At 41.9% G+C, this 18,274-nt stretch overlaps 1 protein-coding gene across 1 annotated transcript; it reads left to right on the top strand.

The window, feature by feature from the left end:
- The first annotated feature begins 6,331 nt into the window (after nt 1-6,331).
- Nucleotides 6,332-9,747, top strand: Snai2 (snail family transcriptional repressor 2). Its single transcript, NM_013035.2, has 3 exons — nt 6,332-6,504; nt 7,173-7,718; nt 8,554-9,747. Exons 1-3 carry the CDS (start codon nt 6,426-6,428, stop codon nt 8,733-8,735), a joined length of 807 nt encoding a protein of 268 aa, NP_037167.1. The 5' UTR covers nt 6,332-6,425; the 3' UTR covers nt 8,736-9,747.
- Nucleotides 9,748-18,274: the final 8,527 nt, after the last annotated feature.

The raw sequence follows: 18,274 nt of genomic DNA, 5'->3' as shown, positions 1-18,274 counted from the left end.
CCTATTATCCTTAGGTTTGATCTTCTCATTGAGTCCTGGATTTCCTGTATGTTTTGGACCAGTAGCTTTTTCTGCTTTACATTATCTTTGACAGTTGAGTCAATGATTTCTATGGAATCTTCTGCTCCTGATATTCTCTCTTCCATCTCTTGTATTCTGTTGGTGAAGCTTGTATCTACAGCTCCTTGTCTCTTCTTTTGGTTTTCTATATCCAGGGTTGTTTCCATGTGTTCTTTCTTGATTGCTTCTATTTCCATTTTTAATTCCTTCAACTGTTTGATTGTGTTTTCCTGGAATTCTTTCAGGGATTTTTGCGATTCCTCTCTGTAGGCTTCTACTTGTTTATTAATGTTTTCCTGTGTTTCCCTAAGGGAGTTCTTCACATCTTTCTTGAAGTCCTCCAGCATCATGATCAAATATGATTTTGAAACTAGATCTTGCTTTTCTGGTGTGTTTGGATATTCCATGTTTGTTTTGGTGGGAGAATTGGGCTCCGATGATGCCAAGTAGTCTTGGTTTCTGTTGCTTGGGTTCCTGCGCTTGCCTCTCGCCATGAGATTATCTCTAGTGTTACTTTGTTCTGCTATTTCTGACAGTGGCTAGACTGTCCTATAAGCCTGTGTGTCAGGAGTGCTGTAGACCTGTTTTCCTGTTTTCTTTCAGCCAGTTATGGGAACAGAGTGTTCTGCTTTCGGGTGTGTAGTTTTTCCTCTCTACAGGTCTTCAGCTGTTCCTGTGGGCCTGTGTCTTGAGTTCACCAGGCAGCTTTCTTGCAGAAGAAAAGTTGGTCTTACCTGTGGTCCCGAGGCTCAAGTTCGCTCGTGGGGTGCTGCCCACGGGCTCTCTGCGGCGGCAGCAACCAGGAAGACCTGTGCCGCCCCTTCCGGGAGCTTCAGTGCACCAGGGTTCCAGATGGCCTTTGGTGTTTTCCTCTGGCGTCCGAGATGTATGTACAGAGATCAGTCTCTTCTGGTTTCCCAGGCTTGTCTGCCTCTCTGAAGGTTTAGCTCTCCCTCCCACGGGATTTGGGTGCAGAGAACTGTTTATCCGGTCTGTTTCCTTCAGGGTCCGGCGGTGTCTCAGGCAGGGGTCCTGCCGCTCCTGGGCCCTCCCCCACGGGAGCCCAGAGGCCTTATATGGTTTCCTCTTGGGCCAGGGATGTGGGCAGGGGTGAGCAGTGTTGGTGGTCTCTTCCGCTCTGCAGCCTCAGGAGTGCCCACCTGACCACGAGGTTGGGTCTCTCTCTCACAGGGTCTGGGAGCAGAGAGCTGCTGCGGGTCGGGATCCGAGGGTGTGGGACTTCCGGTAAACACAGAACGTGCCCGGTCCTAGAGGAATTCTGCTTCCGTGTGTCCCAAGCTCACCAGGCAGCTTTCTTGCAGCAGAAAAGTTGGTCTTACCTGTGGTCCCGAGGCTCAAGTTCGCTCGTGGGGTGCTGCCCACGGGCTCTCTGCAGCGGCAGCAACCAGGAAGACCTGTGCCGCCCCTTCCGGGAGCTTCAGTGCACCAGGGTTCCAGATGGTCTTTGCCTTTTTCCTCTGGCGTCCGAGATGTGTGTGCAGGGAGCAGTCTCTTATGGTTTCCCAGGCTTGTCTGCCTCTCTGAAGGTTTAGCTCTCCCTCCCACGGGATTTGGGTGCAGAGAACTGTTTATCTGGTCTGTGTCCTTCAGGGTCCGGCGGTGTCTCTGGCAGGGGTCCTGCCGCTCCTGGGCCCTCCCCCACGGGAGCCCCGAGGCCTTATACAGTTTCCTCTTGGGCCAGGGATGTGGGCAGGGGTGAGCAGTGTTGGTGGTCTCTTCCGCTCTGCAGCCTCAGGAGTGCCCACCTGACCAGGTGGTTGGGTCTCTCTCTCACAGGGTCTGGGAGCAGAGATATTTGTAATTTTCTAAGAAGATGGAAAATAATCATTGATTTTCTTTATTAGCAAATCTGGTCAAAACATTTTATAAAAATATTTCTTTATAGAGATGTCTTTGGATGTACAAGCTACATTTTGATTATGCCAAAACTATATTCACTCATAAAGTAACAATAACTTGTGGTGTAATATCACATGGCAAGTTTTAAAGTTACGGACATACAAACGAATTTAAAACAAGCAATGTTTATTTAAAATTGTAGTGATTAAAAATTAGGATGTTTTATGTAGTCATGTCAACCTCTTTTCCACTAGGTGGCAGATGCTGTCAAGAAGTTAGAGAAAAGAAAAGAAAGCGCTATCACTTCCAAAGCTGACCAATAGGTGTCTCTTTGCAACCACGTATCTCTGAGCCCACATATAAAATCCAGGCAGGTATAACATTTTCCAGTCTTTCTTGTTCATGGATAGACAGCATCATTGTTACCTGCAGAAGTGCAAACCAAGCACTAAAGAGGTGAGCTCGAGGTGAAGGACTATTCACGTTGTCTCTACCCAGCAGGAAAGGAAACCATTAAACTCTAAAGAGGAAAAAAGAGATTAAATACAGATGAGTAGCAGAACACACCCTATAAAAATGTTTTATTCAAGTAAGGAAGAATCCCTATTTAAAAGATCTTGAATAGTGCTGACCAAATGTGCATGTATTTACCCAACTAGTAGGGTTCCTGCTCACTCCAGAGAGACAGATCGACAAAGTTAGTAGATATGGGTCTAGTGAATGTTTCCTTGTGAATACACAGAAAATTATAAAACCCCTTAATCAGGGGATAGCATCCTAATATCATTTTCATAGGCATTGTTTTTATCCCAAATTCAATGTGCAAATGTGCACACATATAGAAGTGTGTCTAGTTTTAATGACATGAAAAACATGATCTGTCTGTCTCTCTCTCTCTCCCCCCATGTGTGTATATATAATTTTTCCATAATATAAAATTCAAAGTATATAAGCAGAATACTGCATGGCCACAGGATTCTGCTAAATTTGCCTCTTATGCTAGAGAATATTTATCTTGTAAATTTATCTCCTAAATTTAATTATTATGTGTAATTAGAATGATTTCACATAGAGAAGCCCAGATACTAGAAGGAAAGGTTATTTCTATAATTTTAAGGGATAGTTTACTTTATCAGAGATTGAGTTGATTTAAAATTAAGGAATGAAAATATATTTCTAAATTCCATATGTAAACATGTGCAAATCCACAAAGGACATCACACCATTCTTAATAAATCTCCAGTTAATAATACAAAAAATTTATTCCTATTTAGTAGATTTTAAAATCATTAGTACTTTGTGGTAATCTCCAGATGCTACAGACAAACCAATGACTTTTCATCACTTCACGTTGTTCACAACAGGTACTAATTATCCAGTCACGTGCTGTGCCTCCAAAGAGGGACGGGCACAGCACTATATAGGATATCCTATTTCCTCATGCCTAGGTATTTCACCTGAAAGTAGATTGACTTCATTTTCTTAACATAGCAGACAGCCTCCATTCACTATCTTTCTATATATGTGTGTGTATAGTATAAATACCAGCTATTCCAAACAAGGCATTTCTCTGCTGGAAGGAACATGACCACCATTTCTTCCCTGGAAAGAAAGAAAGAAAGAAAGAAAGAAAGAAAGAAAGGAAGGAAGAAAGAAAGAAAGAAAGAGAGAAAGAAAGAAAGAGAGAAAGAAAGAAGGACATGAAGGAAAACAGAGCCAGGAGCCAGGAGAGAAAAGTACCCCAGGAATCAAGGAAGTCTTATGGAAAAGACTCAAATCATCTTGGTCAGCTACTCTAGAAAGTACAGGAAATTAGAGGATGAAAGAAATGAGATGGTATGAACTTCCTAGGGTCCCATGAGATCCAGGAATTAATTTTATGGAAAACACGTCAAGATTATCTTCCAGTAGGTTTAAGCCTGAAGAGAAGTTATGAGGCCCACTAAAAAGACCAAAGGAATTTGTGACCCTTTCTTTCCTTAGATTACATTTTAAAATCAAAATGTCCTTAATTTAACTTACCTAGTCTGACTTGGCTGGGGTTTTCTTCCACAAGAAGTATCTCTCTTATAAGTTATTTCTATAACCTACCTAATTAAGGAACATCAGTTTCTTTCCAGCTTAGGACTAATTTCTTGCATTAGGAAGGGGCTACCAGCCATTACATTAACTTGTATTAATCTATCTGTCTGTCTGTCTGCCTATCTATCTATCGATCTATCTATCTACCTACCTACCTATCTCTGCATGTCTGTATGTGTCTGTCTGTCTCTCAGTCTCTCTTTATATCTATTTCTCTCCATTTATATGAATACAGAATGAAGCATTTAAAAAGCTCTGTTGTCTAAGGAAAGATCTCTGCCCTGCACAAACAAAATCTTGTAGTCAGTGACCAAAGGCAGCACCCCAATCCACTGAAGTCTGAAGGGAGAAACTGTTATAACAGAATCCTCCCAGCTGGCCTTGAGTATGAAGAACTCCCATTCTTGCATTTTCACTATATCAGTTTAATATCAATTGTCCTTTGCTGTGCCCAAGCAGATCTCTTGTTTACTGCAATTCATGTCATCAGCTGGTGGACTCTCACCCTCTGGCTGTGGAACATATCTCACATAGGTAAGGCATGAAACAGACTAGTCGAGAGCTCAACCCTGGCTGGCACAATCTGGAACACATAGGTTACTTGACTGCAATCTGTAATTTAGCGCCCACCCCTGGGTCCTTGAGCACAGAGGGGCTGGTTTCCCTGTTTCTAATTCACTGGTTCTTTTGTAAAGCACAATAAATGTCTATTAATTTTTAAAATTGCAACAACTCACTTCAGCAGGTTATCTTTGTGTTACAGTTTTCAGTAAATACTTAACCACACTCTGGCATTCCTTGTTGTCATGTGGCTTTGTGCTCTCTCTCAATATTAGATCTCTAACACATGGTGTATTTTACTGGAAATTAGGTTGAAGGAGCAGGAAATCTTGCCTCTAAAGCAGGTGCCTGAATCTGAGCAAACCCACTAGAAACAGGCCAGCTCAGACCCCAGCTCCGATCCATACTCACCGTAGCTTGGGAAGAAATCTAATACATTTTCAGTTCCCTTAATATAAGGATTCATATAAATTCCTTTCTGTATTTGACATTTAAATCACTGACTATTGTAAAGAGAAAGAGGAATCATTGACATTAACTCAGGAAGTCTGTGGCTTTACCCCTCCCCTGCTCACACTCCCATTTTCTCATCCCCAGATTAAGAAGTTATGCTGCCTGACAATGCACTTTTTTCTTGCAAGTCTCAACATTGCTGGTGGTATTCTGTTTCCGATGTTTTCTTCTAGCACCTGTTAGGGGAAAAATGGTTATATGGGGGTGGGGAGGTGGGGGAATTGGATTCTGCAGTTTTGTTGAAAAAGAGTCAGCTAACATAGAAATAAACAGAGGTGTCTGTGGGCATGGTGAAAAGTACAGTTTTAAAAGGAATCACTTCAGAGTATTTTTATACCTATCCCTATGTGCAAATGCAAGTGATCAGCTGACTGCTGGACTACCGAAACTGTCAGTCAAGAAGTAACTTGGCAAAAAGGACTCTTTGTCATCTTTTAATGCAAACCAGGGGTGGAGTAGGAGGAGGGGGAGGCTGTTGAAGACTCTTACTAAATAAAACACCATTAAATAGCAGCAGACACTATTTAAGAATTGTCAGTAGAGATTCATAAATGCTTTTTTTTTCTATCACTAAACTACCATGTGCTGCGAAGGGAGGAAATCTTGTCACGTGTCTTCATCAGCACTTCCCATGCTTCTTCCAGAGTTTGCCTATTATCGGAATCTACACCAGCCTTCCCTTTCATCTTTGCACTCTTCCAGTTACTGGGATCGACTGAAAGGCATTGCTTTCAAGTGTCTAACGCAGCGATCAGCAAGTTAACTTTCTGGCACGCTGCCCTAGATCTGCTGTGGCAGCTGCGGGGAGCCTTCATCTCATTTTCCCAAAACCAAGGGCCTACAGCTGCCTTGTGCAATAAACCCCCTCCAAAATCACTTCCAAATATAGGCTCTCTGGCCGCTAGGGGCTGCGCGGTCCTCCTTCCTTCCCGCCCTCGCGGAGCCCGCAGTGCCCACGTCAGGAACCCAGGTCGCCCTCGGGCGGCTCGCGGAAACCCGTGCCCGCAGTGCTCGAGAGCCGGGGTTTCCTTTCTTGAAAACATTAAATGTATTTTGAGCCTCCCCTGAATGCCATAAACAGTCCGTTTTGAACCAGAATAATTTAGTCCAGCAGATTCTTCCTCTATTAACAGCTGTTCCAGAAGGAGGAGCTGAAATCGGAGCCTCTTGGCTGTGATTGGCTGCTTCTAGCAAAAGCCAGGGAGAAACCGCCTCCCGCCCGGGGAGCTCAGTCGGGCGGGCAGCGGGCGGCCTCAGAGGCGTCTGCCTGTCCCCGCCGCACCTGAGCCACCGCGATGCGATAGGACCGCCGCCGGGACCGTTATCCGCCGTGCCCGCCCGCCGCCACCATGCCGCGCTCCTTCCTCGTCAAGAAACATTTCAACGCCTCCAAGAAGCCCAACTACAGCGAACTGGACACACACACAGGTACAAACTCGCTCTAAATCTGTGCGCGAGCAAACCGCGGTTCCATTGCTTTACTCGGAGCACACACCGGGCTGCTCTCCTTTCAGTGCTGTGCTAAAACTGTCCTTGGAGTCTCTTGATTACCTAGGTCAAGCTTTAATTCAAAACATTTGAGCTCTTTGCTGACAAGGAAAGCCTCTTTCCAGTCGGTTGTGCAGAATGGTTCCCCAAGCCCGTGTGCACACCTAAGCACTGCACGGACGTGAGCTCAAGCGTCCCTGTGCCCGGGCAGTTACCTCCTGGAGCAGAGCCCTGGAGAAGGCAGCTTGATTCGTGTGTCATTACCCCACATGCACAGCACAGCTAAAGTAGCCCATGCGTAAAATGAAAAGCAACTTTACAAAAAGTTTTAAAATATTGGCTAGTAGTTCGTTCTAAATTGGGACAGCAAAGCTAGTCCAGAATGAAGGTTGGGAACAGTCAGGGCAACTGTCAGCTTGCACAAGGACGGTAAGCTCAGGTGAAGGAAGATTTTTCTCTTCATGTGTGTCCTTGTAAGGCTGTCTTCACTCCAGAGTCTTCTACGGAATCTCCTGTGTGTTGTTATGCGCTCCCTCAGACTGTGTACATATATTTATGAAATACTTTGCCTTAATATTCCTTTCTTTCCTTCCTTTTCTTTCTTCCAGTGATCATTTCTCCATACCTCTGTGAGAGCTACCCCATGCCTGTCATACCAAAACCAGAGATCCTCACCTCAGGAGCGTACAGCCCTATAACTGTATGGACATCAGCAGTTCCATTCCACTCCCCTCTGCCCAGCGGCCTTTCTCCTCTTACTGGATACTCCTCATCTTTGGGGCGTGTAAGCCCCCTGCCTTCATCTGACACTTCATCCAAGGATCACAGTGGTTCAGAAAGTCCCATTAGTGACGAAGAGGAGAGACTCCAGCCCAAGCTTTCAGACCCCCATGCCATTGAAGCTGAGAAGTTTCAGTGCAATTTATGCAATAAGACCTATTCTACTTTCTCTGGTCTGGCCAAACATAAGCAGCTGCACTGTGATGCCCAGGCTAGGAAATCGTTCAGCTGCAAATACTGTGACAAGGAATATGTGAGCCTGGGTGCCCTGAAGATGCACATTCGGACCCACACGTTGCCTTGTGTCTGCAAGATCTGTGGCAAGGCTTTCTCCAGACCCTGGCTGCTTCAAGGACACATTAGAACACACACTGGTAAGGAAAATGTAGAAAACAATGCCTCTCAGCTCAAACAGTGGTGTGGTGGAGCTGTCTGTGGGGTGTCTGGAGGTACTGACAGGGGGTGCTTTTCATGAGGTGAACCACTGATTGTTGCTTTCTGCTCAAAAGCTTGTTAGAACAGCAAATGATCCATTCCAGCCTCTGCTCCAGGGACTGTAAACAGCATTTAGACTTTGGAAGTACATCCAGGAGATTTGGTCTCAAAGATCAGTTAGAAAGCAAGATCCAGGTACTTGATGTGTGTTCTGCAGAACTGCCCCCTGGTAGTCAATAAATACAAATGCCTGGCTCCTAGTGTTGATTTGATAAGCAGAGGGGGTTCCTATAGTTTTTTTTTGGCTACAGTTTTTGCTATGAATTCTGCCAACTCTTGAGTAAATGAGACTAAATTGGATCTGGCTGTTTGTTTCATTTTCTGTTGCTGGTTTAAAAAAAACCCTTAGCATAAAACCATATTCAGGGAGTCATGGCATTTATCCAGTCTTAGTCATAGTACATAATACATACTGGAAATGGAGGGAGCCACTTATCATTGCTGCACCTGTTGAAGCAGAAACCCTTAGCAAGAGAAAGCCCTTAATTTTGAATGTGTTCCTATCTGGCAGAATTGAAGCTGTTTGGCTGATATTTTGAAATTTTGTTTTAAAAGGCCAAATAGGAATATAACATAACAGGGGATGGATATGATCAAGCTATGATAATTCTTATTCTTCTGATAAACTACTGTTGATGCTCATTAATATTATTTGATTTTGTGTCCTATAAAAAACTGACTGTCCTTTATTTTTCCTTACCCCACCTCAAACAGGGGAAAAGCCTTTCTCTTGCCCTCACTGCAATAGAGCTTTTGCAGACAGATCAAACCTGAGGGCACATCTGCAGACCCACTCTGATGTAAAGAAATACCAGTGCAAAAACTGCTCCAAAACCTTCTCCAGAATGTCGCTTCTGCATAAACATGAGGAATCTGGCTGCTGTGTGGCACACTGAGTGGCGCAACCAGTGTTTACTCAAACAGAATGCATTTCTTCACTCCAATGACAAATGACAAATGAAAGTCCAAAGACATTTTCTCATGTGCTCACCAACCAAATAATATACATAAAAACACAAAAGACACACACACACACACACACACACACACACACACCCTACAGAACAGAATCTATGTACTTAAAGTTAATCTATTCTATGTGAAGTTTAAAATTTATTTACTGACAGCTAAATTGAAACATAAGAATCTTTCTTTTTAAAGATGAAGTGAAAAGCACATCACATCTTTTCTTACTAAGAAAGAATACAGAGGTTTACACTGCTGCCAAACCATTTCAACCAAAAGGAACAGTATTACTTCTTAATAGAATTGTAATAGTGTTTCCAAGAGTAAGAGAATCTGCCAGACACTATCTCAGGTGCCTTACAAAGTACTCCAAGTTTACTTCCTTACTTGTCTGATGCCTGGTTGTCACCGGTGAATGAAAGCCTTTTCTGGATTACCTACAATGCTTTAAAACTATATTATAAAGAGGAAAAAAGCAGGAAAAAGAACAGAACACAAGAGAATGTATTAAAGTATTCTTATTTTGTTTCATTTTTGCCATGTGTGCCTTGGAAGAGGAGGGAAGGACAAACTTCAAACATTCCTGGTGCGTGTCCCATGTCTTTCTTTAAAAAAAAGAATCTTAGTGTTTTATAAGACAAAGTAATGAAAATGTTCAAAAGAGTTTCTTAGACATTCAGTAATGTACTCAGACTTTTGAAACTTCATATGACGGATGCAATAACAATGCCCCTCCAAGTGCCTGTTTTAATGAATTCTGTAGTTGATGAATTGATGTAAATTTGTGTTTATTTTTATATGACTGAATGAACTCTGTATAAAAGTGAGGTGTGGTTTATAGCCATGCCTATATTCAACCAGAATACTTTTGAAATCAATGTCCTTTTTAAAAAAAAAACTTTCGAGGTCTCTTTTTTTACAATAAACATTTTTGACTTAAAAGTGATTACTCATATACTTTTTTCCAAAACTCTATTGCTTTAATATTGAATACTATGCTAACTTTTATTTCTTGATTTAATAAGAGAAAACATAATGGTATTTTTAAACATATAAAGAATTCATGTACAGTAGCAGAGTGGCGCAGCGGAAGCGTTCATGAAGAATTCATGTTAGGTTATAATAAACTGTCTTTCTTAAAGGCACTATCACATTCAAGAGATCATGGTGGTAATTGTTTGCAAGTTATAACAAGCACCATATTTGGGGGCAACAATCATGTTGATAGTCAAAAACTTTTTCAAACCATTTTAATGTTAACTTTACTTAATTCATAAAAACAAGTTATAATCATTTATGTTTTTTGTATGTCATTGAAATAGTTTAAGATTTTTAAAAATATTAATAAGGTAAGTAAGAAAAATGAAAAGACTGAATGAATGGAGTTATCATAAATAATACATATTGTAAAATTAAGCCTTGTGAATAAAAGCCCATCAGTAGTGATGTCAGTAATATATGCAGGTGGCTTCGGGGTTAAACTAGAAAACTGGTGTCCTTTTAGGGTACCTGATCAAATTGAGCAAGCTTCCGCCCAACCCCAGGATGTACTTTATAAAATATTATCTAGTCATACGTTCCATAGTCAAGCTAATGTTCTCTAAATCAATATGTGAGTTTCCTAACCTTATGACACTTTGCTAGGTACCAGAGCATGTATATGAACCCTATCTTGCAGCCTATATTGAAAGTAATTCTCATTGCTATTAACTGCCAATTTCAGAACTTGTAAAATCTTCTTTTAATATTTTTGTTGTACAGGCAAAATCTGGCAGTAATATGTGAAAAGATATTGGTAATAGAGCACTAGCCTGGAACAATAATAAATGCTAAGCTGGGGCTTTCCTCACTGAGTATTTTTTTCATTTACGTTTTAACCTTGCTTAAAACTACTATGAGTTTCATGAAAATTGCCAGTTGATAATTGTACTTTTTAATTGTTTGGATATCTCAGGCCATAGTTCTCAAAGGCCAAATTATCTGGCACAACAGATTATGGGAGTAAAGCAATAGGCTGTATCCCTTCCCTGGGGTGTTATAAAGTTACTTTAGAAAGCCAACTGAATTATGTATACCTGGGACAGAAATAGTGCATAGCATCTGAGAGTCTCCAGGCCAGCCAATTCTAGGACCATCTTGAGAAAAGGAGCTATGAATCATGCCTCTGCTAAAGCTCTTGGGGCTATCTCAGTTTCAGGAGACCTATTTACCCCAATTTCCATTTCTCACTGGTTAGCTATAGGCAAACAATTCCTGGTGTCAAAATTTAAGCAGCTAACTTCTAAGGAGTGATATTTGTTCATTACTTTAATTCCTCAGTGAAAGAATATATTTTGCAATATATTCCCACTATTATGAGTTCATTCTTTTATGAGTTCATTCTTAATTAGAATATTATGGTTTTAGAAAAATATCATGGGTCTGAGGGAACAGTAGATATTAGAATAATCTTTAAATACACCAGAATTTATACCTATGATGGCTTTGACTATACAAGCTCTTTTAAGGTCCCCAAAGCTTCTGAAATGTTCTGTTCTGTTCCACTCATGCCAGGGACTCATTGAGTAACACACTTGTGGCACATCGTTCTTTTTCAACACATGGGCCATTTTTGTGTGGAATCTCTGGGGCTTCTGCATAGCAATGTCTTTTAATAATAGTATATGAATTGGTTGAAAAACCAACAGAAGTAAAGCTTACAGAGTCAAATGAAATTCACTATATTTTCTCATTACTAAAGAGTTATGATAACTTTCAAGAAAACCCTTGCCTCCATTTACTTTATAGCATTACTGCAAACTTGGGGTCACACTGTACCTTAGTTTCCTAAAGCACAAAATATTAACAGATACTCAGTACCATAAATTAAAAACTGAAGATCCCTGGCACTAATGTCTCTACAAGAATCTTACTGCTGTTATTTAATCTTTACTATGTGCATATCACTATGAAAATAGTACATATTGATGCTGTACATATATTCGTGCATGTGATTTGCCATGGTAACAACACAAGAGTATTGCTATTTCACCAATACAGGTACAAAACTCCATTGAAAATGGGGCCAAGTAGTAAAAGAAACAAGGTACAGAACAGAAATCCATACCTAGATTTTTCAGCTTCCAAGTATCTCTACTTTCCACACCTTGAAAATGAGGAAACTTGTCCACCTTCACTTAGCATAGTGATATATACATTATGGGTCTGAGAGAGAACTTTGGTAAGGAAGACAATGGTAATGTCCTGAAATGCAATGTTTTAATGTTATATTTAGGAGCTATCATAATTCAAGAATTATACTATGGATATAAAAAGTCTCCTCCATGTTGTAGACTTTCTGCAGGCTGCTCCTGCTCCAGCCTGGGCCCCACTTGCTGTCCACACAGCAAAATGTCAGGCTGACATCTCACATGGGAGCCCATTTCGTCTGCCCAGTTCTCTGTGGAGATGAAAAGCAGCTGGTCTCCATCCTCTGTACATTAACACTTCATCCTCTGAAGGCCACTGCTACTCCCTCCCACACCCACACTCCTCAAGCTGCTTTTATCTTTTCAGACAGAAAAGTCTTTCGAGCTAAACAGCCATTTCTTTCCCCCTAAAATATGGACATTTTGGTGTAACAAAACAATCATAATTTTGAAAAATGTAAGGCTTTTCTGGATCACATCTTAGGAATTATCCCTGTTTAGATATAGAAAACATTTTAACTAAGTTAATTTGAATACTCTGCCATCTAGGGAAGAACTAATTTTCAAATAGAATGATTTTTTTTGTCATAGAGGACAATGAAGCTACAACATCCTCTTTACCTAAGATAGCTGTGTGGGGATACTCTGAAATCCTATCTTAAGCAGTAAATGTGCAAGATTTAATAATGAAGGGAATGGATAGTGTGCAGTGGGTCCAGGTCCTTAACCCTCCAGGAAGTAATCATTCCTATGAGGAAAGCACATGCACAAATCAGCAAGCCTGGCAGCTTTTCCTCTGTGGCACCAGGCCAGACTCCTGAACAATGAGAAATTAGCAGAGGAAATGGCAGCACATCCCTGTCCTCTGACTCCAAATGCGCCAAGATGGGTATTTATAGCAGGAGCAGGAGAGCTGGTCTGAGAGAAAGCGAGAATATTTGAACATTGGAAACCAATGAATTTAATTAAGTTATTTTGCTTATAATGGTCAGTTGAGAATTAATTTGGCTTTTTCTGTTGAAAGCATGGAAATAGTTTTGAGTCTATTCAATCATTCCTAAGTAGTTTTCCTTGACAATAACCAAAATAAAGGCCTGGTACTTGTCTGCTTCAGCAGCTGGGATGGTGCAAATGATGTGACCCTAGTTTCCTGGTTTATTCTGGGGCTGGAGTCAAGTGCCTTCCAGGTATGCAGAGTAAACACTTAGTTGGTGCTAAGGAGTAAGAAAGGAAGTTTCAGCTAAATAAAAATAATAAACTCTCTTGCCAAAGACAACAATTGTAGTTCTATTTATTCTAATTTACAACTTTCTATATAGGCATGCTGATATAAAGAGATTTAGGACATTCCTGTATTGTGTTAAAAAATATTCCCCAAAGAATTAGCAGAAAGACCTGTGCTAAAGGTGATTCCTCTTTTCGTACCTGGTTTGCAATAGTAGAGTCCGTGGTCCTCTGTGCTCAGGACTGATGCTTGAGGGATTTCAGTATGTCCTGCCTCCTCTGTGGGTTGCTTATCTCCTTTCTCTCTGGGTCTCAGGGGATGGAGAATTTGCATTTCTATCCCAGGTGACATCTCTCATAGTGAGCCTATCTTACCTGCACACAGGAAAACAATCTTTAACCCCAGGTTCAAGTTCTAGATTCTTGGGCAATTATATGCAGCCAAAGTAGCCTTTGGTAAGAGTGACACCACTGGAGTCTAGAAAGTGACTTTACACATGTCTACGCCTAAGTGGGCAGTGGGAGTCAAGAACACACATTTCCACCAATGCCAACACTGCTTCTCCAAGAACCAGCAACATCTCTGTATCCATAAATCCATATCAAAATTGTTTTTCTAAAAACTGCATCAATACTGGATATGTAAAATACTTTAAAAATATAGTAAAACAGCTTTTTATGTACACATATGTTGTATCAGTCATTGTAAGCAATCAAGAAATCATTTATGTATACAAAAGGGTTGGAGGCCTGTGTGTAAGTACTGCTAATTTGTGAGGGCCTTGAATATCTCTGTATTTGTCCCTGGAGGGTCCTAGAAGGAAGTCCGTATAGTTTCCAATGGACACAGAAGCAGACTGATATGATTGCCTTTTGGTTCTTATTTTACTCTAATTTCACTTGTACTGGAGTCTGGCCAAGCTTTACATACTTTAATAGGGGGAGGTGTGGAGGTGGGGGATGAATGCCATACCAGTTCTTTCTGGTTCACCAACAGCTGGGAGACTGATTGGTTTAGTACTCAGCATGAGGCCTTTAAGTGGAATCTTTCCTTAAAGCCTAGGAACCATAAGCGATTGTAACTGCCACATGAATGGCAAACAGAGAAGTTCCTGACCACATCTCAGTCAGCAAACCTGACGGTCAGGGTATGTGGTGGCTGAATATGCTTGGCCCAAGCAGCAGCACTATTAGGAGGTATGGCCTTATCGTAGTAAGTATGGCCTTGTTGGAAGAATCATGTCACTGTGGGGGTGGGCATTAAGACCCCGTCTTAGCTGCCTGGAAATCAATCTTCTCCTGGCTGCTTTTGGATCAAAATGCAGAACTCTCAATTTCTTCTCCAGCATCATGTCTGCCAGCCTGCTGCTTTGATCCTGCTATGGTGATAATGCACTAAACCTCTGACTGTAAGCCAGCCCTACTGAATGTTGTTCTTTATGAAAGTTGCCTTGGCCATAGTGTCTCTTCATAACAACGGAAACCCTAACTAAGACACAGTACCTCACACCATCTCACAACTTGTATTCCAGGTAGCAGTCTATTACTGAGAGAAATCAGGACAGAAGCTCAAGCAGGGCAGGAACCCAGAAATAGAAGCTGATGCAGAGCCATGCTGCTTACTATCTTTCTCCTCCTGGCTTGTTCCTGCTTTCTTTTATATCCCAGGACCACCTGTCCAGGGGTGGGAACACCCACCCTGGGACAGGTCCTCATACACACACACACACACACACACACACACACACAGACACACACACACAGACACACACACAGACACACACACAGACACACACACACAGACACACACACAGACACATACACACACAGACACACACACAGACACACACACACAGACACACACACACAGACACACACACACAGACACACACACACAGACACACACACACAGACACATACACACACAGACACACACACACAGACACACACACAGACACACACAGACAGACACACACACACAGACACACACACAGACACATACACACACAGACACACACACACAGACACACACACAGACACACACACAGACACACACACACAGACACACACACAGACACACACACAGACACATACACACACAGACACACACACACAGACACACACACAGACACACACACAGACACACACACACAGACACACACAGACACATACACACACAGACACACACACAGACACACACACACAGACACACACACACAGACACACACACAGACACATACACACACAGACACACACACACAGACACACACACAGACACACGCACACACACAGACACACACACACAGACACACACACACAGACACACACACAGACACAGACACACACACACAGACACACACACACAGACACACACACAGACACATACACACACAGACACACACACACAGACACACACACACAGACACACGCACACACACAGACACACACACACAGACACACACACACAGACACACACACAGACACACACACAGACACACACAGACACACACACACAGACACACACACACAGACACATACACACACAGACACATACACACACAGACACACACACACAGACACACACACACAGACACACGCACACACACAGACACACACACACAGACACACACACAGACACACACACAGACACACACACACAGACACACACACACAGACACACACACAGACACATACACACAGACACACACACACAGACACACACACACAGACACACACACACAGACACACACACAGACACACACACAGACACACACACAGACACATACACACACAGACACACACACACAGACACACACACACAGACACACACACACAGGCAACAGGGTTCCCTGCAGCCAAGTCTTATGGAGGTATCTCAACTGAAATCCCCTCTTCTATAATGATTCTGGCTTAAGACAAGTTGACATAAAACTAATCAAAATACTGTCGCTTTAAATTTTTTTTATTATACCTATGTGTATGTACTGTATGTCAAATGTATGAGTGTGTGTGTGTGTGTGTGTGTGTGTGTGTGTGTGTGTGTGTGTGTGTGTGCATGTGATGGTTTAAAACTGAATGTCCCACATAGGAACATCTGGTTGAACCATTAGCATGTGGTGTTGCTTATGGAGATTCTAGAACCTTTGGGAGGTAAGGCTTCATTAGTAGATCTAGATCACTAGAAGAGGTTCTTTGGAGATTATTCATGCCACCAGTACCAGCTGGCCCTCTGTTTTCTGGTCAGCAGCCATCATGTGTCCAACCTGGCTGCTCATGCTCTTACTGGCTAACACTTAGCTATCACTATGGCTGCTATCACTGCCATTCCTTCTCATCATGGTGAACTGAAATGCAAATGAACACAGTGGGGCATGAGTCTTTGTTGTATGTTGGAACATCTTTTGGGTATAAGCCCACAAGTGGTATAGCTGGATCCTCAGGTAGTGCTATGTCTAGTTTTCTGAGTAACTGCCCGACTGATTTCGAGAGTGGTTGAAGCAGCTTGAAATCCCACCAACAATGGAGGAGTGTTCCTCTTTCTCCACATCCTCACCAGCATCTGCTGTCACCTGAGTTTTTGATCTTAGCCATTCTCACTGGTGTGAGGGGGAATCACAGGGTTGTTTTGATTTGTATTTGCCTGATGACTCAGTCTGTTTAACATTCCTTTATGTGGTTTCTAGGCCATTTGATATTTTCAGTTGAGAAATAGCTTTTTTTTCTTTGATTAGCTCTGTGGCCCATATTTTAAAAGGGTTATTTGATTCTGTGGAGTTTACCTTCTTAAGTTCTTTGTATATATTGGATATTAGCCTTCTATTGGATGTAGGATTGGTAAATATCTTTCCCAACCTGTTGGTTGATGTTCTGTCTTATTGACAGTGTCCTTTACTTTGCAATTTTATGAGGTCCCATTTGTTGATTCTTGATCTTAGAGCATAAGCCATTGGTGTTCTGTTCAAGAAAATTTCTCCTGCCCATATGTTCAAAGCTCTTACTCACTTTCTCTTCTATTAGTTTGAGTGTATCTGGTTTTATGTGGAGGGCCTTGTTTCACTTGGACTTGAGCTTTGTACAAGGAGATAAGAATGGATCAATTTGCTTTCTTTTGCATGCTGACCACCAGTTGAACCAGCACCATTTGTTGAAAATGCTGTCTTTTAGTTCCTTTGTCAAAGATCAAGTGACCATAGGTATGAGGGTTCATTTCTGGATCTGCAGTTCTGTGGCACTATCTCCCTGCCTGTCTCTGTGCCAATACTGTACAGTTTTTATCACTATTGCTGTGTGTGTGCTTTACTAGCACAGTGAATTATGCAGACATCCAAATTTCAAGATTTTTGAGGAACTTCTGCTGTTTTCCCTGCAAACTGTCTGCTGAAAGGGACCATGGAAAGGTCTTCTCATCAGTTTCAAGGTGAGTCTGAAATACTGACTTCAGGAACTATATTCTGAGAATGATGGTGTCACATCAAGAGAAGATAATGCAAAGAGAAGACAGTGGGGTGATTGCTAACTCTGCATTTTGGGTTGCATTTTTTAAGTGAGAAGACTCTCTCTATATATTGGTCATTGTCCTTACCACTCAGGGACTGCATCACCTATGCACTGGAGGAATTATTAAACAAGACCCTTGAATAAACAAAGATTCACCCAAATGGTTTAAAGATTCCACATTATTTTACCCACTGTTTAAAAAAGAGTAATGGCTGAAAATATGTGTGGAAGGTGTACAACATGTCAACTTCTCTCTCCAAAGGAAGGAATTTGTATAGTGAAGAAACCCAGCACAGCCTGTGACGGCTTTTTTTCCAGTATCAAGCAAAAACTAGTGTTTTGTTTTTTGCTTGTTTGCCTGCTGTACTGGCTGGTTTTGTGTGTCAACTTGATACAAGCTGCAGTTATCACAGAGAAAGGAGCCTCCCTTGATGAAATGCCTCCATGAAATACAGCTGTAAGGCATTTTCTCAATTAGTGATCAAAGATAGAAGGTCCCATTGTGGGCGGTGCCATCCCTGGGCTGGTAGTCTTGGGTGCTATAAGAAAGCAGGCTGAGC

Source organism: Rattus norvegicus, chromosome 11 (assembly GCF_036323735.1).
Source record: "Rattus norvegicus strain BN/NHsdMcwi chromosome 11, GRCr8, whole genome shotgun sequence".
In the NCBI taxonomy this organism is placed as follows: Eukaryota; Metazoa; Chordata; class Mammalia; order Rodentia; family Muridae; genus Rattus; species Rattus norvegicus.
This window is presented reverse-complemented; position numbering and strand designations above follow the sequence as displayed.

Excerpts from the sequence above, each read along its gene's own strand:
- Snai2 (NM_013035.2), top strand. The coding sequence starts at position 6,426 with ATGCCGCGCTCCTTCCTCGTCAAGAAACATTTCAACGCCTCCAAGAAG. Across the intron at positions 6,505-7,172 it reads CGAACTGGACACACACACAG|TGATCATTTCTCCATACCTC; the intron begins GTACAAACTCGC and ends TCTTTCTTCCAG. Across the intron at positions 7,719-8,553 it reads ACACATTAGAACACACACTG|GGGAAAAGCCTTTCTCTTGC; the intron begins GTAAGGAAAATG and ends CACCTCAAACAG.